Source organism: Pteropus vampyrus, unplaced genomic scaffold (assembly GCF_000151845.1).
Source record: "Pteropus vampyrus isolate Shadow unplaced genomic scaffold, Pvam_2.0 Scaffold151, whole genome shotgun sequence".
Taxonomy (NCBI): Eukaryota; Metazoa; Chordata; class Mammalia; order Chiroptera; family Pteropodidae; genus Pteropus; species Pteropus vampyrus.
The window spans coordinates 974239-1001594 of record NW_011888932.1 but is presented as its reverse complement, the minus strand read 5'-3'; the positions used below and the strand labels follow the sequence as shown (position 1 = coordinate 1001594).

At 38.7% G+C, this 27356-nt stretch overlaps 1 protein-coding gene across 1 annotated transcript in view; it reads right to left on the bottom strand.

The window, feature by feature from the left end:
• Positions 1 to 1602: 1602 nt before the first annotated feature.
• Positions 1603 to 27356, bottom strand: part of PATJ (PATJ, crumbs cell polarity complex component) — a 320321-nt gene continuing 294567 nt past the window's right edge. Inside the window, exons 41-45 of the mRNA XM_011369533.2 lie at positions 25271 to 25393; positions 24420 to 24524; positions 11735 to 11841; positions 8454 to 8577; positions 1603 to 4159 (exon numbers count right to left, since the gene is read on the bottom strand). Of these exons, the coding sequence (XP_011367835.1) occupies positions 4013 to 4159; positions 8454 to 8577; positions 11735 to 11841; positions 24420 to 24524; positions 25271 to 25393 (606 nt within the window). The 3' untranslated portion in view covers positions 1603 to 4012. The remainder of the gene's footprint in view (positions 4160 to 8453; positions 8578 to 11734; positions 11842 to 24419; positions 24525 to 25270; positions 25394 to 27356) is intronic.

Below are 27356 nucleotides of genomic sequence, written 5' to 3'. Positions count from 1 at the left end.
CATAAAGAATTAAGTGCTGTGGGAATTGACCTCCTTCTATAGTAAACAATTAGAAAAATGGACATAGTAAATGAAACAATAGTTTTCAGACATTAGACAACAGCAACAGGAAGCACAGGATTTTGACCCCCAAAATAAGGGAAACAGTAAGGTCTACCACAGTCGCCCCACTTTCCTGCCAGGAGGAGGTATCCAGGACAACATTCAGGAGTCAAATAGACTTCATGAGTAAAAGACAGAGCAAAGTTCAGACAGGCCAAGATGGCTAGAATTTGTGAGGCAGAGTGCTGGACAAGAGGGAGCTGCATAAGGAGAGAGCCACAGAGATCCGCAGAGGGATCCTCTTAAGTCTCGGTTAGAATACTAATCTGCACACACATGAGAGGGAACTCCTCAAGGCCAAAAAAGAATCACCTGCAGTTCAGACAGGGCTGTGAATAATTTCTACCGGTCAGAGTGGAAATACCTCACAGTATGCAGGCATTAGGAAGAATTCTCAAAATAATGCCTTAATAGTGGAGCAAAATTAGCCCTAAACTTAAGGCTGCATCAGACCCACCTTAAGTTACTTGAGAAATAAGATCCATTTATAATTAGGAAGATAGACAAATCAATAGAAACAACCCCAGGAATGTCAAAGATGATGGAATACTATAGTAGACAAAGATATTAAACTACTACTATGTCTTAAAATATGTTCAATCAAGTATATGAACCAGGGGGCCAAGTACAGCCTGTGGGCCAAATTTGGCCCATCTGTGTTTGTAAATAAAGCTTTATTGGAACACAGCCAGACTCAGTCATTTATGTACTGCCTATTGTTGCTTCCACTCTACAATGACAGAGTTGAGTAGTTGTGACAAAGACTGCAAAGGGCTACAAAGCCTAAAATATTTATTATCTGGTTTTTCACACCAAAAATTTGCTGACTCCTGAGGTAAAGGAAAACATGAACGCAGAGGGAAATGGGAGATATAATAAAAGACTCAATTTCTACGGATGGGACAGAATATTTGCAAAGTATACTGGATAGAATTAATATGAAGATGAATCTAACCTGATGTCTGTTTCCAAAGAAGCTTATCATCTGGTAGGTGAAGACGGACTTCTTAGACAGTAAATGGGTGTGAAGAAGGGTAGTGTGGCTGGGATAAATAAAACAGCAGCCTGCAATTCCTTGCCGAAGGGCCGATAGTGCCTTGCCTGGTTCCAAAGTGGGAGGGCAGGAGGATGGAGTTGGTATTACTCCCTATCTCAGTGGCATGGCTGATGACGGAAGTCCTGGTCTCAGCTCGGTTGCTACTTTTTGATGGTACAGGCTCTAGTTCCTCAAGCCCATGCCATTATAATCAGTTATACACTTTGCTGATTTGGGGCAACAGTTCTGAGATAAGCCACTCAAAAAATATTTTTAAAGGGTCATTACTGATTGAAACCACAAATCACCAGTATAAGTGTCTAATTTCAAGCCACTTCCCTAAATAGGATAAGAAGTATTTTTTTGCTAATGTTTGTGTAATACTTTTGGACTACTATACTCACTTTGTAAAACATCTGTTCTATAGCCTGACAATACATCTGGCAATTAATACACGAGACAGCTATTAATGAATCTCAGATTTTAATAGGACATTGGAAAACTTTGTGAAAAGTCGAATTTTTTTTTTCCTATTAGGAAACAAAATGGCTATAAGAAAAAATAAAATCAGATGCAGAAATCCAACTTTTTCATATATAGTAAGACTCCATTTGTTCCATAGGCAATTACACTTATTTAGAATCGCAACATCTTGTACATACAAACATTCAGCAATTTTATTTTTCCTGGTTTACTTCCGTCTTGTGCTCATTAGTGACATCATTACTATATGTAAATGGCCCAAATGATGAGGCTAAAATGATCTATGTGGCTATGAGAGAACTACTCCTTTCACAAATTTCCATCTTCATATCTTCTTAGTTTGTCAATAAATTCTGATGCAAAAGGTTTTTTGGCAAGGCAATTATTTATTAGTCATGCAAGTAGAGACAGAAGGAGTTATGAAAAGCACTAATTCTGTCAATTTACTGCAGCAAAAAATAAAAAGCATCACATTTCCTTTATCAATAGACTTTTAGTAATGTGACCTAAAAGGATAATGTGTAAAGACACACAACAATTATGTATTTTGAAAATGTGCATTTAATGGCCAGTCCATCAAAATCAAGCAGGATCACATTTCAAAAGTATTATGTGTATATGTATATATATATTCTTTTAAGGTGCATGTTCAAGTTTTATTGGGATTTATTTCTTCATGGCTGCCTAAGGTGTTCTTGCAGATACAATTAACATAGACTGTTCTGAGGTGGACAGCTTCTCATGCATTGAAAGATAAGATCCTAACAATACAACATATCTTGGATACATTAGAAATTTGAAAAGCTATGTGTAATTTCAGAAAACTTAATAATACTAGTCATGAAAGACATTTCCAACATAAAATTTAGGCACTCTATACTTTGGAATAGCCACAAAATATTCCAACAAGAGTTAATGCACTTTGTGATTACATCTACTCACAGAGAATTCTCAATTAAAATCTATACTTATTAAATAATATTTTAAATTAGAGCCCATTATCTTTTGATAATTACTGTGAATCACTTGCAGCATTGTGTTTTAGTTAAATAATGTCAACTACTTCCATTAATGATCCTGCTGCTTATCCTTCATTTTTTATGGAAGAACCTAAAAGCCGTCACTGATACGCATTCCCCTCCACCCACCCTTTTCCCCTGCTAATGCCTGAATAAAATGTCCCTAACTAATCTTTAAAGGTATTCTTGTATTTTCTGCTGTAGTTGCTTTGTCAGCATGCAAAACTACAGTAAATGGGAGGCAACCTGGAGACCAGGAAACATCAGCCAAGAAGCCATTGTAATTCCTAGGTTCAGTTCATTTGCTCAGTCACTTTGTGGCTAAGTACACTGCTTCATCTACGTTGCTACAGTCTGTGCTGCTAGAATGACCAGTATGGAGCCAAGAGGAAGGATACTCAAACTTGTTACTTCATGCTCCACAAGGCCAAGGCCGCCCAGACCTCATCTGGCTTAAGGCAAAACTTGCTGGTCGCTGCAGTGTGGTTCTGGAGTTTCCATCTCCTTGTCTGAAGACTGAGGGGTGGGAATAATGGCCGCCTACTGAGATGCCATTAATTCCAGATGAACTTCCTGGACTTGAACATAATTTAGCATTGTCAGAATTAACAACATGGATGCTAATTATTCCTGTTGAGAATAAGGTGCTTTTGCTCAGTGGTATGCATTTATGTAGCTAAAAAAAAAACAATTAAAAGGTCTTTCAGAATTTTTAGATTACAGCCTGCAAATTGACTCATCATAATCACCAATGACTAACGTATAAAGATCTATCCAGAGAAATGAATTTGAGACATATTTGACTGTAAGCTGTACAGAAGAGAGCACAGTAATTTCCCATAGGAGAATTTGGTATTTCATCATGGGGATCACTGGTAAATTAATTACACTGCTAATGTTTTCTGGCGCACTTGAAGAGACAATTAGCATAACTAAATCATGAGTGAGATGACAAGTTGCTTAACATTTGTTTCTGTTCATCAGATGAAATCTGAGGCTACTGTTAAGCTTCCATATCAGTAGGGAGAGAAGGGAATAAGGAATGAGTAGTTGCTAACTCCAGTTTCAGCAAATATAATCAGAACCAGTCATAACTAGCTGATAAACATCGATGCTAAATGCAAAGCAGATAAGACTCATTCGAGTTTTAGAAATTAACTTTACCAAGAGCTGACAGATGCTGGGAAACATTAGAGAGGTGACAACTGATTCAGGAAATTCACGTGAAACCTCAGCCATTTCTCCTGAGCAGAAAGGATGAGATGGTAAGAATAAAGGTGGATTTTAGTTGAGGTTGCTTTGCATTCTCTCTCAGAACTTCATCTTTCTATGGATATTCTACAACATCTATCTTGTGATCAGGACCCAAGGCTCACGACAGCACAGTTAAGGTTACAGTCCCTCTCTGGCGTTTGAGAATGGCCACAGCTTGCTCATGAGTAACACCTTCTAGCGTCTCGCCATTAACAGCTAAAATTTGATCACCTCGCTTCAATCGGCCGTCATCTGCAGCTGCTCCCTACAAACAAGAAACATTCCAGTTTAATCCAGGGTGCAATTAACATTCCGATAATATTAATATTATGGTATGCATATTCAAAGAGTAACTTTAAAAACTGCCAATTAAAGTCATTTCTAGGTAATGCTTTTAAGAAAATTAACAAAATGCATGATATGTTATTTGAATAATGGTTGACTAGTAACCATAATTATGCATTGTTTAAATAACATACTAGTAGAAATGTACTGACATTCATATTTCTTTTAACACAAGTAGGACCTTATTTCAAAATTAAGTGCTAAATGGAATTTGAATGTCATATCATGTCGTATTCATGAATACGTAATACACAAATAAAGGCAGAACCGAATCTGGTGATAGTCTTATTGTCAATACCACCGCCACATCGGGTTCCCTGTTGGATTATTAAGCTATCAGCATTGTGGGGATCTGTCAAAAATAAGTGTAGCCTCTAAATGGGTGAATTGTATGGTATGTGAATTATAGCTCAATAAAGCTGTTCTATATGTAAATACACAAAAGTGTAACATCTCTAAAATACTGCAATATTATATTCAAAAGCTTCGACTTTATTTATCTTTGATATCTAAATAGGTTTCTAAATGACTACTTTCATTACATACCCAGTCATGCATGGCTCCTCAAAATGGCACAAAGCAAGTGAAACTTGGCTTTTTTCATACTAACACTGAGTATTTAAAAATTCCATGTTTCTAGAAATATTTTGAATGGGTAAGGAAAGAAAAGACTTAGAAAACAATTTATAGGAGGCTTTCTCCATCTGCCTGGGTAACTGTGAAAATTCCTTGAAAAGTTAGTGCTTTGAGTCTTCTAAATGATATCAAATTATTGGGGAAATTAATTGAGGCCCACAGGCACCTAGACCCTGACTGTCGCATTCAGAAGCTGAGCTAAGAAGCACTGATGTGTGCTCGCTACGGGAGCACATATACTAAAATTGGAAGAAGCACTAATGCTCCAGAGACCTATGACCACCTATGGCAAGGAGGTCCTGAGGTGGTGGGTGAATTATCTAGAATCTCAAAACTGTGAAAAGGGTGGAATTCCTGTATAAAAGTGTGATAAAGAATATTCAAAACCAGGTCTATACTGGCGGAGGGTAGGTGGGGGGGAAATATCAAAATTAAATTGCAACTTCATTCAAATCTTTTTTTTTTTCTTTTAAGAAAGTATGCTAACTGCACTAAAGACAGGAATAAACAAGTAACTCTAATAAGTACAATCAGAAGTACTTGGCTAACTTGACTTTATTAAATTTTATATGCTAAGATTTAAGGGCTTCAGTAAACCTCAGATATCTGTGTAATTTGTTTTTTTAGAAGGCATGTTAAGCCCTTCAAGTTTTCATTTTCAGTAATACAAAAAAAGATTTTTCAACTTTATAGGATTTGTACACTATTTCAGGTTTTGTCGTACTTACTTGATAATTACCACTGATCTGTATCTCCTCTCCTACATTATCAGTGTGGCATTTATGGACTAAGCAGAGAAGGAAGAAACTGGTTCACAGACAGGCCTCCGTCTGGTTCAGAAATGTGGCTTTTACCCACTTGATGTATCTCAACTTGGTCACTTAGCCTTCCCTGTGCTGTTAAATAGGTATCTATTAATTTATCTTTCACCTGTTCTAAGGATTACACGGTATTTACTCAATAATGGTGATAGCAAAACAAAATGATACTCTGGTGATGGTCAAACTTACGCTTTCATATTTCATAGGCTCTGAAAAACTGCTCCCTAAATTTCCAGGGCTGTTGAAGTCTTTAGGCCTAACTTTTGTTGGTTTATGGTAAAATTCAGCTGCTGAGAGGATTGAAGTTGGCTTTGATTTTGAAGTTTCCAACCAAACAACTGAAAGAAAATGGATGATCCTGACAGCCTCTTTATCAGATTGACTAAGTCTCACAAATCTTATACACCCAAAGTGCCTGTGATGCTTCATATTCCTAGAAGGGGAAAAAGGACCTTGATGGGCCAAATTAATTTCTTAGTTGAGCAAGAGAGTTATTAAACGAGGCTTAGGACACCAAAAAAGTCACATAAAAACCCACGCCCTGTGGATATCTAAGATCCAGAAACCTGAAAAGACTAACATTTTAAAGAATATATGTTCAGTATTAAAAAGCCATGGAAAGCATGTAGCTATAGTTTCTAGATCTTCAAAATTTCTATGGGGAAATGTTTAGCTTAGTGTCAGATTTGTCGTAGAAAGACTTTACTATTAAAAAAAAAAAACTCCTTTGCTAGTTCTTGGTTTATTGACTCTTCAGAAAACTTTTAAATTTGGATATATTGGTTCACTCTAACAAATAAAAAAAGAAAGAAAAAGTCATCAAATGAAATATTATAGTGAACTCTATGGAACTAACTATATAATGGTAACTATTTGCATTGGAATATTCTTTTATTGGGGTTGAATGAACTAAGTAGGCTATTAGCTAGGCCTTTAGAACTTTTTCTTTTTTATAATTCAGAGCTTTTCATTTTCAGGTTTGCTTCACTTTACATAAAAGGTCTATTCCTTAAAAATTAAAACATACCAAAGATATTCGATATTTACCAGTACATTACTACTTACATAAGTGCTTACTAAATGACCACTTTCGATGGGGACCTTTGAAAAGAGCATTTTGTGTGAGCGTTAGTCCACTCATTATTCCCACTACTGTTGTCCCACTGTGATTTGATGGTGGTTTCTTTAAAAAAACAAAAACAAAAACAACCCACCAGCAATGCATGGCCATTTCACTTTCAGCTGTATGTTCTGGTGACCTGACAAAAGGTGCCTGGCTCTGGCCTCACCAGTCTATGTGCATGTGTGGACAGGCGCAGCTGGTATAGACTGCTGAAATCTGGGCCTCAGGTCAAAAAGCCTTAGAAGCTGACCATTCCTCTCTTTGGACCACAGCTGATTTACTTACAGTTAGAAAGTGAGCTGGTGATTACAAAATTCTGGAGGGGCTTTACGGAGGCACAGGCACAACTTGCTAAAAGGTGGAGGCTAACTTTGCAGTCTTTCCACTATCCTTACCTACATAGCTGGCTCTTTAAAAAAACAATTATAATAATGCCCTAAAAGAATAATCATCACAAGTACTTATAATGCTGTTTTAGGAAAAGGAGGGTCTGTAGGTGGCTTATCTACTTTGGAAGTGATCAGACTGGGGCAGTATTGTTATTCAGAATGTTTCTAATCTGCCTCCTCACTCCTGTTTTGTTTGTCACCAGGTCAGCAGATGTGTGTTTGGGAATAACATGCTTTCTTAGTAGGCATCTTAGATACGTGGAAAAAGGTGGGTACATCTGCAGGTGCCTAACGTGTCTCGAAAGCAAATGCCTAATGACTTAAGGCTTAGGTCTGGCCATGGTTAGGCTCAATTAACAGGTGATAAAATCTGCACAGGTAAAAGTGGACTTATATTTAAAGTATAGTATAGCCTTCTAGAAAGAGAAGGTATCTATCTTATTTCTTCCTTTGAAGATCTTTGTTTCTTTAGGAAAATAAAGCTAAAGGCAATCGAATCAATTAATAAACAAATGACTGTGATAAAACCAATGAGAATAAAATTGTAATATTAATACTAAATATTTTCAGAGATCTTCAAAACTTTATAATAAAATTAAACTCCGACTTTAAAAATCCCAATGAAGTTAAAAGTAACTTATCTAAGAGCAATCTACAGGCGTGCACACCATGACCTATGTATTAAGTAGGATGCATTGGAATACTTAATTCCTGAAAAACACTATTATCTAATCTTAGTCTCATTTATCTGGCCGATCCTGCAGAGTATTGTAGGAGAGAAATCACCTTAAACTAAAGCGTCCTGATGGGCAGCTGTTAAGGCAGCACTGATCTCAAGCTTGTACAAAGCTTTATGCCATGTTGGCCCTCTGGTGTGTTATCTTCTTTTAAAAGAGAAAGCCATATCATCTATCCCAAAGCAATATTTGCAAGGGCAGCCTGCACAGAGTGTGGCAGTGCTCCTTATATTGTGCTAGTGAAAGAAGACACTCTTTAAAATCTGTTAGCAGCTACTTTTGTAATAGGGTCCAAAGAAAACTATACTTCTAGTGACTCCATTATTATAAAAGAACTTGTCTTTTACTACTCTGGTGTAGGAATTTTATATAAGATTAAATGAAATAAGCATACATGTATACATCCAGGTATAGCCCCGAATAAAGCAAAACACTTAAAAAAAAAAAAAAATCTCGCCTAGGTTTGATTTAAAAAAAAAAAAAAGTACAGTAAAAAGGAAAAAAATACCTTTGCAAATATAGTCTTGACATAAATTGGCAGGTCTCCATGGGGACTTCCATAACCCCCTACAATACTAAACCCCAATCCTTCAGAGCCTTTCTCCAAAGTAATAATCTTAGGTGGAGGTGTTCTGAAAACACAATGCATGCTGTTTAATTCAAGAAGAGATATTGAGAAGGAATTTCATTTTAATGGAAGAACACAGATTTGAGAGAGACTTTCATACTGCGAAACTATTAAGGTCAGTTAATTAAATCAAACTCTCAAAGAACAATCTAGAAGCATTTAAAAATTTTCCCATATCATGCAGGGCTAATGACCAATGTTCTTGATGATTTTGGGGTTTCTCTTTTATAAAACCCAGTTTTGTTTTTTTTTTTAATTTAAAAATAAAGTCATGATGCTGAAATTGTTAAAGTACTCTTCTATATGCTTAGTTTTTAACTCTCAAGCTTACTATTTTCAAGCTGAATGGAGTTGTCTTTACATCCTTGAAGAATGTGCCTGGAGACAAAGAAGTGGGGTATTACCTTAGCTTAGTGTAGACCACCAGTCTGCAGGTGGACTTCTGTCCAGAACAGGTGACAGCAGCCCGAGAGCTCAGTAAACTGCCGCTCTTTCCTTCCTGGATACCCTAGCACATCTGCTCTACCACTTCCATGTACGGTAGATACTCATTCTTTAAGAGCCACCTTCAACGTGATGTTTCCCTGATGCCCTTGTGAGAGTCAGCCGCACCCTTTCCTGTGCTCCCTTTGCACTTGGTCCAGATTTCCATTATGGCACTCGTTATATCGTATTGTGATTACTTAACCATCTTTCTCCTCTATCAGACCATGAACCCCTAAAGTCTTCGTCACTGGAGTATTCCCAGCACTATGCATTGTGCCTGTCACAAACTCATTCAGGATCATGACTGCGTAAATGAGAACTGAAATCCAGGAGAGAAGAGAGAAACCAAGGTAAAGCAAAATGGATAAAAACAATCTGTTTCGAATGTATTATTTAGATTTTCAGAGCTTCGTCCAGTGTGGAAGTCATCTCTCTCAGAAACAACATGTCTAAAAATTAAATTACCTGTGTGGGCTCAAGTAATTAAATCTAAGCTTAACTAGCACCAGTTTTTTATTCCCAGGTGTGGTTGTCCAAAGAGTAAAAACCGAAAAGAACTCTGACATCTTATCTGTAGTAGGTTCAGATTTGTATACTCGCAGCATCACTTGTTTTGTGGTGGCATGCATGTCCGAGAGGCAGAGCCATCTGACATAAACTCAGCCATTTACATATTTAGAAAAATTTGCAAAACTGGGATATAAGCAACCTCTGAATATGCTGTTCTGCCTAACTATAGTATTCTTCCTTCTCCCCCTTCTCAATTTTACCTGGCTTATTTTAGGCTTGGTTTTTAGCTGGTTCACACTGATACCAGTTATTTGTTGATGTGCTTACTGGCTGCTTATAGCAGGCAGCCATAGTAATCGCTGAATGTGTATGCTATATAAATTGTTGATTGTTTTGAAGGCCACTCCTGCTTTGCTCAATTATTTTAAAACTCAGCTTCAGCATTAGTGCCACCAAGTACACTCCCTAATTGAGATAAATCCCTCTTCCATGGTTTCACAGGACCCTGTGCTTACTTATCTATCTCACTGAATGTAGCTCTCTTATATTATCAATGCTTTTAAAACCATGGATTTATGGGTCTGTTTTTCCAGTTCTCTTGGCAGTTCCCTGAGTGCCTTCAACCTATGTTTCTAAGTTTGAGTCCTCAGGACTCAGCTCTTGTACAGTGTCTAGCCTTGGGAAGGCACTCAGTAAATATCTGCTGAAATAATGATGAACTATCCCCTACGGCTGAATGGTAATGACGTCATGAATAAGGCTCTACTTTTCATCACTTTGTGGCCTTGTAAGTACCCTCCGTAATGACCCACTAGCTAGACATGAATTTGATGCATGTTTCCTCTTTCAAACACTGCTTCCATTTCCAAGGATATTGAAACGGGAACTCAGATGTCCAAAATCATTGTTTTAGAGCTAGCCCTTGGAGGCCACCAAATCATTACAGGCCTTTGTAAATGTGCCTATTCACAATTAGAGAGCTGTTTTTAGGGGGAGAGGAAGGAATGCAGCTCTACTTCCCAACTGGCAACATCAGCTGGAGTTTGCATTCATTTATCTCACATTTTCAAGTAGTTTTAATTTTTCATATAGAAGACTAGTTAAAAAAAAAAAACCAAATGTTAACAGTGGTTGGATTATAGGTGACTTAAATTCTTTTAAGCTAGTGCTTCTCAACCTGCCAGGAGCTGTGCAGCTGTGGAACTGTAAAAAAGATGGGCACATCAAAAAATGCTAACAGTATACTATTCTTCCTATAAGGGTCCTGATTTTTTTTTTTTTTTTTTTAAAAGGGCCATCGTAACTTGAAAATGTTATACGTTCATGTATTTGTTATATTTTCATAGCATGCATTTATTACTCTTATAATGAGAAAATAGTATAATGAACTTAGTTTAATATTGTTTTCTCAAGAAAACTGAACTCAAAGGTGTCATTTAAGGTGATGAACTACCAGGAAAAAGTTGGAAATGGCTGTGATCATCAGATCGACCAATAAACCATTCAGATCAGTCAACAAACACTCATCTAGCACCTAGTGCAACTAGGCACTGGCGGCACTGAGAAGTATGACTTTAGGCCCATTTCACAAAGCATGGATCCTCTGCCTATTGGTAGCAAAATTATGCAGGAGAATCCACTGTAGACCACCTACTCAGAATCTCTGAGAATGGGGCCAGGGGAATTAGCAATTTAAAATATGCTCTTTAGATTATTCTTATGCACATTCGAGTTAGAGAAACACTGTTTTAATGAGCAATTTTCACTGCAATGACTGATTTTAATAAAGGATGCCAGCAAGTATAACAATAAGATTTCACTGAGAAAACTAAGGAAGCCTGGTTCTGTGCATAGCAAAGCAGGGTACACCTGGGCTGCAAATCTAAGGTTTCTTAGGGGAGGAGGCACAGGCACCATGTCAAAGTGACCAGATGCAGGATGTGCAGGCCCTGTAACAACAGTTTGCTGAGAATACATATGGTGAAACGAAGCTTTGTGAGAAATAAGAAAGCCCTGGTGCTCTCTTGGAGATTCTCTAGGAATCAGAAAAGGTAATGTGCACCTTCCCCCTCCTCTCCCATAGAGAGCACACTCTAGAACCTGGAAAAGGTCTCACTGAGCTTTGCCCATACACAGAATAGGCACTTTGCGTCTAGAACACTCACTCTGAGTCTTGTGGATGGTGTTCAGCAGTGGGTGAACCAAGGTGGTAGCCCGTAGACAGGTTCTCAAGCTGAGTTGCTATGGCGTTTATATTGGTATCTGCTACAACCTGGGGGAAAAGTTAGAACAAGACAATCCACTATAAGTCAAGGGAGAATTAGAGAGACCATACTATGCTCGATGGTCAGTCCTCAGTCCCCATCTTATTCTGAAGCAGTTGACACCATGGATTATTCTCTCTTAAACTATTTTCTTTATTTGGCCTCACTGGTCTCTCTGGTTCTGCCCCTCTTCCTTTCAGTGTATGGCAGCTAGATCAATTTGATTGCAGTTTCAGACACCATGACACCACACTTTACTAGTTTCCCTTCTACCTTCTGGCCATTCCTTCGTATCCCTGAAATCCTCTATCAGAGGGCTCAGTCCTTGAGCTTCTTAACTTTTCCATCTAAACGTATCCTCTTAGTCATCTCATCTGATCTCATCAATACCATCTATATGATAGTATAATGATAATTCCTGAATCTGTATCTCCAGCACCACCTCTTCCTTAACTTTAGATCCATAATATCCAATCAGCAACGAGATGTCCAGTAGGTATCTCAAACCTGATAGGTCCCACACTGAGCCCCCACCACCTCCATTGCTGTCATAGCCTTCCTCATTTCAGGTAACTACAACTTAATTCTTGCAGTTCCAGCAAACATCTTAATGTCGCCCTTGACTACTTTTTCTCTCATAAACCATATTCGATCCTCGTAAAATTCTACTGGTCTTTCTATGGAATTATCTCTTGACTGGAGTTTTACAACAGCCTCCTCACTGGTCTCTCTGGTTCTGCCCCTCTTCCTTTCAGTGTATGGCAGCTAGAATGGTCCTGCTAAAATAGAGATTACTTTACTCCTCTGCTTAAAACCGTCCAAAGGAAACCCAATTTCCTGGGATCACACACTGAAATCCTTACTACAAGGTCAAATGTAGATCTGCCAGTTATGTCTCTGCCCTCTTCTCCTAGTATTCTCTGAGTTCACTTGGTTCCAGCCAGGCTGGCCTCCTTGCTGGTCCTCTGACGTGCCAGAGACATCTCCACCTCAGTGCTTTGCAACTGCTGTGACTTCTGCCTGAAATGCTCTACATTCAGCATCTGTGTGGCTAGCTCCTTCACTTCCCTCAGGTCATTAAAGTCTCTTCCCTGGTCACTCGAACTAAAATTTCCACACCGGCGCCTTGTCCCAACATTCCATGTCTTCTTTCCCTGCTTTCTGTTTCCTCCTTACCACCATTACTAACGCACTGGGTATATTTTACCTTATTAATTCTCTGTCACTTCATATTAGAATGTGTGGGCAGGAAGTTTATCTGTTTTATTCACTACTGTATCCCTGTTATGGAGGACAGTGTCCGGCATATAGCGGCTATTCAATTAATAGTTGGTGAATGAAAGAAAGAATGAACAAATATCTCTGACTCCCTATGAGTTGCCTTTTAGATGGTCCCAAGTATAGCAGAATAACATTTAAACATTCACTTTATATATTTCTATCCTGCAAAAATCATTCTAAAGCACTCAGAAGAAATAAGGTATAGTTCTGACAGCCCATACTAGGACACAGAATGGAGTTCTGGTGTTCAGTTTCTGCCACTTAAATGATGCTGTACCTGAGTTTCGACTTCATTTGTTAAATAGGAATCATAAAAGTTGGCCTTGTCTGCTTAGCCTGGAGTTGTCTTCTACCTAGAGTTATCAGAGCTTCTTTCTCAAGAGCTTCTGGGCGACCTCTGCTTCTGATCAACTGTTCTTCTATGTTATAATACTCAGTGCACAAGTACAGAGTGAAAGGACTTAGCTTGACAGTAGTGCAAAGATCAATTTGATTGCAGTTTCAGAATAAACCAACAGAGGGCACGGCTGCCTAAACCTGTAAGCTTAGTTGCATCTGTTAATATTTAGAACAAGGAAAGCCACAGAGCAGCTCTGGCCCCGGCCCCACCCCACCGGATCAGAATACATTCTGGATGGAGCATCTTGAATTGGGGGAAAACACTGCTAAGCGTGAGTTATACAATCTTCTGGAAATACTGTCATATAGAAAACAACTGAACAAATTGGGGGAATATTTAGGATAAAACAGAGAGAGGAAATGACAGATTCCCCCTGACCACAAGAGCCTCTCCACTCACCACCAGCCCTTCTTACTCTCCCCTACAGCAAGTGTATTGGAGGAGTTGTCTTTGTGTGTGACCTTTGTAATCTTACCCACTCTCAACCTACACCACCCTCATAAACACATTCCATTCCAGCTTGCATCCCCATCACCTGGCCCAAACTTCCATGACCCTCATTCTCTGGCTTTCTTCCTCCTACTGCCCACTTTTCCAACTCTTTGCTATTCTACTCACCCCCTGTGGCTCAGTTCTGGGCCTACCTCCCACTTGCACGTTCAGGGTCTAGGTGACAGAATATACATTCCCATAGCTTTAAATGCCAACAACGTGCTGACAATTCCCAGCCTAGTCATTATATCCAGTTGCCAACTTAACATCTGCATTTTAATATCTCAAGGGCTTATTAAAATTAACACAACCAAATCCAAACTCTTGATTCAACAACCGAATCCTTTCAATTCATTTTCCCTCTAGCTTTCCTCCTCTTAGTAGATGGCCTCTCCAGCTGCCTAATTAGAAATCCACCAGGTGGAATATTGAACATACTTGATTACTGGCTGGTGATTGTCCAGCTGGAAAGGAAGCTAGGCTGATAACCGTACAGGTGCTTACTCTCTGAATATCAACCTGCAAACTCCCTCTCTCACCTGCCGTATGTAATCTATCACCAAGTCCTCTGGAGCTGACCTCCAAAGTATTTCTCAAATCTGTTTATTTTCCATCTCTGTGGTGACCACCCTAATTCAATTCATCATCATCATCAGCTGCCTTTTAACTGGAATTTCCACTCATCGTCTTCCAATCTGTCTTCCACACAATAGCTGGTTATCATTTTAAATATACAATAGTAAGGGCACTCCCCTGCTCAAAACTTTTCAGTGGTCTCTCTTTGTGCTTGGAATAAAATTCAGATTCCCTAATTATACACACAAAAGTCCTCTCATTGCCTATCATCTAATCCCATCTATTTCCTTTCCCTTCGCCCCACATTCCAGCTCTCTCTGCAAGTGTCTCCCTAGCCCCCAAAGCAGTCAGCCTGGCATCAACTTAAAAGTCACTTCCCTTATGCAAGCCTTCTTTGGCTACTCAAGTTTAAATTAATTTCTCCCGTTTTCCTCTCCATAGCACCCTTGAAGTATTTCTCACACATTGTGACGATACATATTTGTGTGACTATCTTTCCCACCTAATCGCAGGAATCATGGGGATAAGGGCTGCTTCTCAATATTAATATGTCTGGCATATAACAATTGTTTAATGAGTATTGGTGGAGTGAATGAATAAATCTAAAACTTTTCTTTAAAAAAAAAAATTGGGATTATGGCACTCAATTTTCTGCATTTCCACAGAACAGAGTGAGACTGATACAGATTATAAGAAGATTGGTTTTAGGTCTTTTTAAGGAGAAAAAAAAATCTAATAATTAAGGCAGTTACAGAATGGAATGGCACATGAGCACCCACCAAAGCAAGCATTCAAATAGAGACTCAAAATCTACCAATTTGGGATGTGGGGAAGGAGATTTCTATACTTGGTAGGAATTTGGACATATATGTTCAGCCGACTATAAAACAGACCATCCATTATGGGAGTGAGGAAGAAAGTCAGTAATATACATATATTTAGAGTACCTTCAAAAGTCAAGATTTGATAGTAACCTGTTCCTTTCTTTACTAGCTCGTTTAGTCAATATATAACAGCACTACGACTACTGAATATAAACGAAGCACTTACTTTATGCTAAGCACTTTTTTGAGTCCCTACAGAGGTGGGTACCATTATTTTTCCCATATTACAGACAGAAGAACCTGGAGCAGAGAGGTTAAGTAACTTTCCAAGGATTCAAATCCATTCCACTTCACTCTCTAATCTTGTGCTCTTAATCCTATGCGATATGAAGCAAATTGCCCAGTGTGAGGGTAGAGACTTGGTACTTGGCAGTCTAGATATAAAGTGGGGAAGGAAAAGGGGTAAAAAGATAGTCTGACAGCAGTTGCAAATAGAGCAGAAGATCATCACGAAGTGTGCTTGGCAATGGGAGGGAAAATGCCACACCACCAATACTACAAAGAGTGTATTTGGGATGTGGGAGATATATACTCATGGATGTTCTAGCAAGAAAGCTTTTTAATTTTTAGAAAGAGAACATACTTTTAAGAGTCCATGAAATCAGCCATATAAATTATAAAACCAAAGACATAGTTCTTTTTGATAAATTAAATTAAAAAAAATCTATCTAGAAAATATAAAAACACTTCCATAGCACCATGTTGCAGAAAAACACTCATTCCTCCAAAACATAGGAGGAATGTTTTGCTTACTGTTGCTTACTCTCAAACCCTGAAATTAAAAGGTCCTCCCAACCACTGATAATATTAAATCCTAGAGACACGGCTAGGATCCTTGGAGCTATCCAGGCCCACGCCTATTTTGTAGGAAGGTAGAACCTAAGGGGCTGAATGGGAAATGTAAAGGAATTTCACTGACAGCTTTGTCTTTTACAGGATGTTAAAGAGAGCAGAAACCTGTCACCCCCAGATGACTTTACAGGCCCAAGGCATTTGCATGAACCATCTTGGTCTCAGGGTTGATTGGTCTTCCCACCGACTGACTTGTGAAAGTGGATAATCTGATCTCGGAAGGGTGTGTGTGTTCAGCTGGATACAAATTTAAGATGTGGTCTACGCGTCCTGGCTCAGCCCTGCGTCTGAAGTGCTCTTCCCCCAACACCAGGGACTGAACAATATGGAAGTAAGCCTAGGAGAGGTCTATCTGTGTGCTTTGAAGAAGGGGGAAAGCAAACAGGCTAATGAAACATTTATTTTTTTTTTTTAAGGTAAATAAATCTTGATTCTTGGGTATAAACTTCTGTGGTAGGTTCCGAGGATAGAGTTGGGAGCAGAGGAAACCAAGGGAAAGCAAATGTGTTCCCTGCCCTCCAACAAACAGGCCTGCGATTTATGTCATTTAGCGTGGGAGGCAGATGTGAACACATGCCGTTCAAAGTGGAAAGAGGAGTGGGGCAAGACTGGATTCCTGGGTAAGGCAGGGAGGCTTTGAGGTATTGGGGTATTAGGTCTGTGCAACTCGAATGTGTGGTTCTAGAGCCAGGGTGTCTGGAGTCCTTGGACCCAGCTAGGGCCAGCTCCAACTAGAGATTGGCGGCCTATAGTCTGGCTTTTTACATTACGTGGGTCAGCAATCTTTCCTCTCATCCTTCATACCTGGGGACCTGGAGATGTGGCAGATGTCTCTTCTGCTTCCCACTCACCTTTCAAAACCATTAACCTAGTTCAAAACCTGTAGGTCCTTTAAGTTTATGTTTCTCCTTGTTATTGCACATAGAGCTTCTACTGACATCTTGAGAGGGGTTCTTTAAGGTATGAAACTAGATATGAAGCTGCTGGGTGACGGGTATGCACATATTAAGTTGAACAGATCTAAGTTGCCAAGTGGTTGCACAAGTTTAAACTCTCACCAGGCATTTAACGAAAGTACTTTGTTTCCTCACATCCTCCTCAAACTTATTATGATCAAACATTTAAAAAGTGCCTCCCTAAGGAGAGTGAGGCCACTGACCTGAAGGAAGACGGGGAGGAAATCCCTTCACCTGAGGAGAGGGTGGCTTGTGAAACGAAAGAGAAGGATGAAGTCACTCCACTTAAGGCGGGGAGACTTGTGAAATGAAAGATGGGGAAGAAGCCTTACCCTCTGAACCTCAGGGGCATGTGGAGACCTTTGAATTAGTGGAAGAGGAAGAACCAATAAGCATGTTTCCCATTCAAAATGTTTCCTCCTCTCAATGTAATTCCCCCTCACTCTGTGTCCTCCCTCCAAAATTTCCTTCTTAAATTTTGTCTCCTCAGACTGCTTTACTGTACGAAGGTATTTATTCTGATATGCTTTCTCAGTACCTTGGCTCCTAGTGGCTTTTTTTTTTTTTTTTTTGAGAAAAAGTAAGATTAATTGAAAGTACATTTTAGAAGGAGACAGGCCCGCTAAGGAAGGCTGCAGCCCTGTGGAATTTAGGGGATAAAGAGATAAGATAGTACACCCCAAAGGGAAGGGTGGGTTTCCAGCCAGGAATGTTGTAACCTCCTTGTGATAGTTAATAATTTAGATTAAAAGCAAAACTAAATTCAATCAGAATTGTATATTCTATAGTAGAACAATGCATGTTTAGTAAACCTTCTAATTGACTAATAAAGCAAAGGTATTTATTGCACAAACCCTAGACGAGTACCTTTCCATAAAAAACAGGATTGAGGTGGGGTGGGGTATGGGGGGTGGATTATGTTTCGGAGAATTGAGAAATCAAAATATTTTCCAGGTAAGTATAATAGTATAATGAACAAAAGCTTGAGCTCCTTGCTTTACTCCTGTAAAGGAGTAAGCTTAGCCCTCAGATTTGTTAGTACCCAAATCTTGCAGTACGAAATACGAACTCAGCACTCATACTCAGCCTGGATCCTAGATCCATAGTGCAGATATGCTGAAAACAGACAGGAAGGCTGTTGAGTGAGAGTGATCCCTGAGGAAGCTGGCATCTTAAGATGGGGACACATTAAAGATCAAGAAAAGCGTGCCTTGTTCCAGGCCTGGCATTTGGTGTAACTTTATGAAGTAGAAAGCACATATGCTTAAAGTTTTTATTATAATCTCATGACACTGATTCTAGTGACATCAGAATATACTGATTTTAACGCGTCTTTAAAAAAATATATGGAAGTGTCAAATATTTGAAGTCAAATAAGAAGGGGCAAAGTGAATGCTAGTCATATCACCATCTAGTGGCACACACCTCAACTGCCACCTGGAAAAACCACTACACTTTCAGGATTGTAAAAAGAATTTTAGCATCATCTGACTCCGAGCCTATGTTATTATAGTGAAAGTAATAAAGTACCACTTACTTAATGCTTACCATTTGCAATCCACTGTTTTTATTAAACATTACGTCTCAAATTCACACAGCAACCTTGAGCTACGACCCTTATTTACAGAAACTGAAGACTTAAGTGACAGGATTCAAAATGCACAACTTTCTATGACACTAATGCCTGCCTGTCCTACAGAATTTCCACAGGGTCCTCATTTCAGCTTTCAAACCTTTAGCTCTGTCTTCTTCCTGGAGTTTATCACTCCCTTCCTGGCATCACTTAGCTTTCTATCCATCATGAACCCCATAGAGCTTACCCCTGGCTACCCATTAAAATCACCTGGGAAGCTTTAAAATATCTTGATGTCCATACCACATCCCAGACCAATTAAATTGCTGGGGTGAGACCCAGGAACCGGTAATGGAATCAGCAATTTTATTGTGCAACCAAGGTTAAGAACTACTCACAGCCATTCCCTTAATGATACTCACATGTGCCTTTAGATGCTTGCACATTCTACCACATACCTTTTTAATTCCCAACCGAATCCATCTTTCTCCTCCATTGGAATTTTTCTGGACCAAATCGGTAACTGCTGATTTGTTCTTATAAGTTCATGTCCCTCAGTTTGATGAGCACGGCCCAACAACCCACTCAGTGTAACCAACACTTAACTAGGCATCTGCTCCAGGCCAGGCCCTGGGCTGGAGGCACAGACACTGTCCCTACTTTAAATAAATTTATGATTGGGGCGGTGACTGACTCCCTATTTCTGGTTAAAGAATTTCTAAACAAAGGATTTCCCAAGATTTAAAAAGAGGGAATGAGGGTTGGGTGAGATGGGTAGTCCAGGCATACTGAAAAACATGTGCAAACCTTTACTCCTCCCTACATAATGTACTACTCCAGGGGGTCTTGGGGTTGGTCTCTGAACTAGCAGTATCAGCAACACCTGGGAGCTTGTTATAAATGCAAATTCTTGGATCCCGCCCCAGTCCTACAGAATCAGAAGCTCTGGGGGTGGGACCCAGCATTTGTGTTTAACGAGCTATCCAGGTGACTTTAGAGCATGCTAAAGTTTAAGCACCTCTCTCAAATATCAAAATCTTTTCACTATTCATTCTTAGAAAGCATCCTAAAAGAGAAGCCATCAGACTCAACCTCCCATGCAAAATTTCTTTTTAGAGGTAACATCATCCTTACCTTTTCTATCTCCTTTGCTCCCAACTACTCTTTTGCTCCCTACTGATTTAACACCAACTATAAAATAAAGAACTCAATTATATTAAATATTGCTAGTGATTTATCTGCCACTTGTAGTGACTTTTCTGCAGTTTCATTTACTTCTGCCTCACTGGTAAGTACGCTATTCTTGAAATGCTTTTCTCCCTTAGTTTCTAGGAATTGTATCCTCGACTCCTGGTTCTTTTCCATTTTATTTTTTCAGGATATTTCTTTTTCTGTGCATGTGATAAAAAATTAAACAGTAGTACGTGATTAAAAATTTAACACTCTCACTCCCTAGAGACTCGCTAAACTTTTCTCTTTTCAATTCTATAGGTATAAGCTAAATAATATGCTTATGAGCCTATTTTGAAATTTATTATCTTGAAGATACCTATCGACTCCTTAGTCTGAGATGAAAATTTAATTTTCCAAACTCTTTCACTTAACTTTTATATTAAGTTTTACTTGTTTCCTATGTTTCTTTAAATATACCTCTGTAGTTCTGACAGTTTCTAATAATTTGTTTTTTATTTCAACCTAAAAAAATCAAATTTATTCATGTATAATTTAAAAATAAAAATGATTCTACAGTATTTGGTGAAGAGTCCCCTGACTCCTTGCTCCCTCATAATTGATTCTCACTCCCTAAAGTAATTAATCTCAACCATTTTAGCTGTTTCTTCTAGTATTTGCTTCCATATTTCTAAAAAACATGCTTTTACTTCTGTTTCTTGATTTTTCAGTTCTAAATATTATCTGATCATGTCCTATTATAGAAGATAAGTATTTAACTCTTAGATTTTCCTCTCCACCAACACATCCCAAACCCCATGCTACTAATATTTCATGCATCATCAAGATGCTTGGTTGGACTGGTTTTACTATAACATCTTAGAATGTTTATATAAATGTTACTCATACTGAGCCAACTATCAAACTATGATTACACTTTCTTTCTTGTTTTTTGGTAGAAGTTTATTTTCCCCAAAGTTAATAATTATCTCATTTTGTCTAATTTTTAATACACTTATCATTAATGCAGACCCATACTTCCCAACTGATCTCAAACTTCTAATTCAGTTAAACATGAGATAATCTGTTTCTCTTTTTTCCTCTCTCTAATTCAGAGGCGTCTCTCTTGGAACCCTCTTCTCCTCCTGCTCCAATTTGGACAAGTTGTTCTCTGTGCCTCCTACACAGCTGTCTGGGACTTCACTGTTCTTTAGCATTGGATTTGCTCGCTCCCCTTTCTGTCTTAGCTCTTTTGTTGGAGTACATCCTGAAGTAACCGGTGTCATCTGAATCTCTTGCTCTTCTGTAAGTAGCTTATACTTTTCTCCTTGAAAATTTTAGAATGTGTACAGGTATCGATCTTGTTTTATTTCTCCTGCTTGCTGATTAATGGACCTTAAGCAGAATTTATGTCATTTCTGTTATTTTTGTTTTTATTTTTGCAACTCCTATTTGTTGGATCTCCTGAATTAATCCGGCATCTTATTTTTTCTCTTTCATTTTCAATCTAAGGTTTACAAGAGACGTCACTGTTTTCTATATATTATCTTAATAAGTAGGGCATGTCTCTCTCTTCTAACCAGCAGCTGGGCCCTCTTACATCAGGTTTGTTTGTTGTTTGTTTTTTGTGCTCTGGAAAATGCCCTCGAAGGACCTCTCCAACTACTAGACCCTTAATCAGTGTCCCCGATTTCAGACTCTTTTCTGTCCTCCCTACTTGCTGCTAACTCCAACCCTTTGTACTCTGTCTTTGTCTCCACTGTTTTCATTCATTTATTCAACTAATTATCTTTGAGGTATACTGTGTCAGGCAGTGGAGATGCCAACATTAAAAAACTTTGGATGGTTTTATTTACCCCTTCTGTTTCTAGCACGAAAGTCTAGCCCCCGACCATCAACAGTACATTGCCCATGCCTGCTGGACATTTCGGCCCCTAGATCTCCCAAAACATAATGTTCTCTTTCCTAATAACCTCCTCCTAAATTTCCTAGATTGGTTAAATCTGCCCATTCTCCTATGCTCTAAAATGTCTGGAAAATCTCTTAATGTACCCAGAATGAGCCTCGCAAGTTCCTTTAGTGATAAAAATCCTTTATATGCTCTTTTTATCTTTCACATTCTCGAAAAAAAAGTTAAAAATTTTTTTTTTTTTTTTAGCAGAGAGGCTGGGTTACCTGATTTTGTTCAAAAAAGATTTTATAGTAATACCACAGGCAAAAGAGCTGAACCGGCATACTATCAAACTACAGAAGCAAATATAATTGGGAACATTTAAAATGACCCCTCATAGCCAAATCTATCTCCACTGATCGATCTATAATCAGAATGAGAAACCATCAGACTTTAAGGGCAGAAATATCTACCTCATTATTACACCTAGAGACAGCAATTTAAACTGTGGGGACAAGCTTCCAGGAGTGCTGGCTGTCTCTCCCACCCTTTTCCCCTTCTCCACCCTGCAGTCTGCTGACCCACACCTTAATCTTCCCTATGCAATCAGCAGTTGCTGACTGCTTCGCATGATACACTGACAATAAGTCTTTTCCACATCGTCAGACACAATTATCTGACCTTCTCTACTACTCTGCCAATGGGCTGACTCACCTGATAATAAAAATAATTACCTAGTGACAAGTCAGCTGTGATCACTGTATTGCTGGTACTACTCCGTGCACATTGTTTTAATTAAAGTGAGTACACTATGCAACTGAAAGGCATCTGATGCAGGATATAAGAGCTTTGTGTCTAAAGCCTTTGGCAGCACATATGCTCCATACTCATAACTGTACATTGCGATCGTCAAAATCCCAAAGGATTCTATTAAGCTTTTAATAACATATTAAAAAAAATAACACCAACTAATGTGATTAATGCAAGAGAACATTCTGAAACCAAATATCATTTTCTTCTTAAAATACATACAGAAATAAGAAAAATAACTCCTTCAAAAGTATGTTCATAGTGGCAATAAGGCTGAATGAAGTGTTAATTCTACATTGAAGAGCATGAGTTCATTTTCATTTAAGGTACTTTTTAATAGTTAATATTTTACATTGTGTCTTCTCATTTCTTTGTGAAGAAGGTGGAGTTGAAAACACTATACTGGTGTATGAAAATATCAATAATACCAGATTTTGCTAAGGGAACTTTTTCGTCTTGCCCTAGTTATCATTTGAAATAATTTCCTCTTACAATTATAACTTAACCGCCCATGGCTGGGAGGTTGAATAGTTGCCCCTAGGGCCTCTAGGGGTCAGTCTAACTCGAAAAGAAAGGAAACACAGCGAACAAGAAAAAGTGAAGGATTTGCAGGCTCTGATGAGGGCAGAGGGAGAGGAATGTGAGGTAACCGTGTAAGTTTCCACAGAAAGTGAGGACAAGTAGGAGTGGGGAAGCCGACTCCAAAGCCAGTTCACATAGTGTTTTGGTTTGTGCTCAGCAGAAACTTGGGGACTCAAATCATTGAATAGTATATTGCGAATCACAAACTCTCTTGAAACTACTAATAGTATTTTTGATTCCCTTCATACGTGCTGAAAGACATTTACCTTTTTAATGTCTGTTTTGGCACTTAGACAATTGAGATGTGAGAAATAAGCACCACAAATTGGTTCTCCAAAAAGTAACGTTTTTTTTTTTTTTTTTTTTTTAATTCAAACTTATTATCCTAAGGCTAGAATGATCCGAGGAGCTGGCTAGCCCTCTCTCTAAGGTACTTAACGGGGGGGTTTAGTCTTTTTACCTATAAACCATTTAACGCCACCTCTGAAGAAGATGCTGCCTCTCACTACACGGTATCAATCTCAGAGACATCTGAAATGCTAAAAGTATAAGGAGGGGTAATCAACGGCACACCTTATTTTTACTTCCTGGTATATTTCTCTGTGCCTCTGGACAATACTCTTGGGGACCACGGCTGATAAATAATTGTCTGCCCTAGTCGATGACTACTATGCAGTGAGAGTTTAACAGGGTTGGCAATCACTTATGCAATAGGAAAAACAGCATTATATTTCTCCCTTCTTTTAAAGGGAGTGGAAGAAACAGCACTTGGGCAGTTCAGTAACAGTTTTTGGGCATAAGAAAAGAAATCATTTCCTATTCCTTACAAACTCTGATTTACAAAAGAACACTGGAAGCTAAAAGCCTTGTTGATTTATCATGTGAAGCAGAGAGTAATTTTTCTCCCCTTGTTATGCTTTCATATAATCATGCTCACTGCCTGTATGGGTGGCATTAAAGAATTTCTGAATAAAAATAATAATTTCTTGCTTTCAACCTTCATAATTCACATCAGCAAGCATCCTGCTGGGCGGTGATGCCTACTGCCAGTGACGCTCAATCTTTTTTGCACGCCACTTATCTGCCTCGCGCAGCTGCGAGTTCCATTGATCGCAGTACCTGCAGGATAATGCGCCCGTAGGCGTTCTTCAGCAGATTAACCACGTCCGCGTGAGACAGCCCATCCAAAGGTTGCCCATTAATGCTGACAATTCGATCTCCAACCTGGAAGTACAAAAGTGGTAGAAAATCACTATCATTAAGAAAAATTAAATTTGAGAAGAATGCTTAAAATTCTTTGTAAGTCATATTTCCCATTTGTCACTATTGTGAAGAGTCTGTGTTTCTACTGTGTATGCATGTTCCAGAAGCAGGAGGAATTTTTATGGCTTTCCCCAAATACAGACCAATCAGAGAAACAAGAAGGGGGTCAGATTTGATTATTACAAGGCACGGCAGGCCACTTTTGTATTTTGGTAATGGTGGTGTTTCATACATCCATTCGCCAGTAATAATAGGATGTACAAATTAACTGTTCACTAAAGCTCTAATGAGGAAGCGAAATATTTTCTGCTTTATTTTTCTACCTAGGTTAAGATTAATGGGCAATGGAGGAAAATCATAAGAATGTTGATTCTTTTGGTTGAAGGAAGATTCTAAGGTAAAATCTCTCTCAGGTGAAAATCAATTTTGGGTGGAATGAGCTGCTAAAAAAAAAAAAACAGTATGGGAGCCTTTGCGAATGAGCTGCAATTTCTTCTTTTGAGAAGCTTTGATACAAACAATAATATTTTTATATGCCCAGGGACCTAATGAATTTCAGGTATAAACTTTCTCCAACGCATTTTGCCCTCAGCATGGGTCTCTGATGGCTGTTGGAATTCTAACTTTAAACAAAGTGCCCACGGCTGCAACTTCCTTTCCCACCCCACCACATGCTGTTAGCACTTCACCATTCCCCTTTTGTTTACTTTAAGCTTCTGTGTACGTGCAGCCACACCGCTGGCCTGAATCATGGCAATAAATATTGGGATATCTCCTAAGGGACTTCCTTTTCCTCCAGCAATACTGATTCCAAGGGCATCACTGAGCTCCTAAAAAAAAAAAGAAGAAAAACATAACACATATTTAATAAAGAGCGACAACCTGATTGTCCCTTGATAGCTGCTAAGCAAAAAACTCTGTGATGCAGGAGGCCAGGGTAACAAAGGAGTTAAGTGCAGGGCCTTTGAAGTCAGAAAGACCTGTGTTTCAGCTCTAGTACTTAATTAGCTGGAGGGTCTTCAGGATGTTCCTTAACCTCTTAGAGCTTCCATCTCTAAGCAAAAATGGAAGAATACCATCTCACAGTTGGTTTGAGGTTTAGATGAAGTGATATAGTACAGTCCTGGCTTACAGAAGAGGCTCAATAAAAGGCAACAGTATAAGTTAAAAATAAAACAAAACACAAAAAGCCCTGCACACAAAAAACCCTATGTGACTGCTCAGTTTAGTGGCCAATTTTGATGCAGACTTGGCAAGGATGTTCTCATATGGTGTTTATAATTAAACTGCCACACATATCATGCTCTTTTGGGTGTGAACAAACATACTTGGCTCTAGGAGAGCTGCATGACTACATTAAAACAAAAGATCTTAAAGGACACTCACTAGAATGACAACAGAGTTTGGAGAGAAGTAAAACTTGACTGCAAATGTTCCCTAAGATTATTAGGAGAAGCAACATGGTTCACTCGGACCCTGGTGAAGAGATCTTGGCTTTAGTTCTGGTTTTTCTCACATTGATACCATAGGATTAATATTTAAAAAAATCACTAAAAGAATAAATGACAAGTTCCAGATTCAGTATGGTGGCATATGCATACTATAAAATCTCTCTCCTGCTGATCAAAATAAAGAACTTGTCAAAATACAAAAGAACAACTACCTGAGACTTTTGAAAAGTAAAGAAACTCAAGTTGTGATGGAAAGCCAACACTTGGAGGAGAGACAGCAGGGATGAATGTCCTGGTTGTTTTCCTGGCAGTATTGTCTTCAGAGCAAGACAGAGGCAAGGAGCTGTGGAGGTGGTACATACTAACACTCTGACAGAAACTCTCATCTTCCTGGTCAGAGAGATCAGAAAAAGAGCTCCTGGTCATGGGAGAATAAAGGAAGAAAGCTAGAGCCGAGAGAATCGGAAAAGGGGGTTTTCTAATTCTGTGAGTGAATCCATAGAATTCTCAGGCTCATCTCTAAGCTACACATGTGTGAAACAGACCCAAACTAGAGAACTGAACCACCACTCATGAAAGGGGAGACAGAACTTTCAGTCCAAACCTAACTGGGTTGACTGCATCCTAAAACATAAACATCAGCGTTCTTCAGAGTCTATACAGCATAGCGTTCATGAGGTCCAGGACAAAACCTTAAATTACTAGACATGTAAAAAAAAAAAAAAAAAAAAGTGACCAGGAAAACGTGACCAATTTTCATCTTGAATTCTTTAAAATATTTAAGACAGCTGAAAGCCAAGATTATAACACTGTTTAGTGGGGTTCTCAGTTTATGTAGATATAAATATATGACAACTATGACATAAATGCTAGCGGGTTGGTTGTGGTAAAGGGACCTGTATGGTTGCAAAGCTTCTACAGTTTTAATTAATCATCTGAAAACACGCAGCTTAGTGTGCTTCAATTTAACTTCAGTCAATTTGGAAAAAGCAAAAAGAACAAAATGACAAAAAAAACCATATATGAAAGAACTTCAAAAACTCACATCATATAAGTGTGAAGAATTATTCTTTAGTATTAATATTACTAGCTACTGCCATGTTGTGCTTATAAGACAGAATAATGGTAATGCTGACCTATCCAGTAACAGGTGGCCTACGTCCTGTTGTCCAAAGTATTTGTGTCTAGCTTATATTTTCTGAATGCATCGAGAATAAAGCCCTGTGTTTAAAATGGCAAGATGTGTTTCATTATGATTTTTCTGCTTGGACCGTGTGTGGGCAAATAGGATTGGTAGGGTCAGGCCTTATAAAAAGCCTATAAAAACAAGTGGCTGAAATGA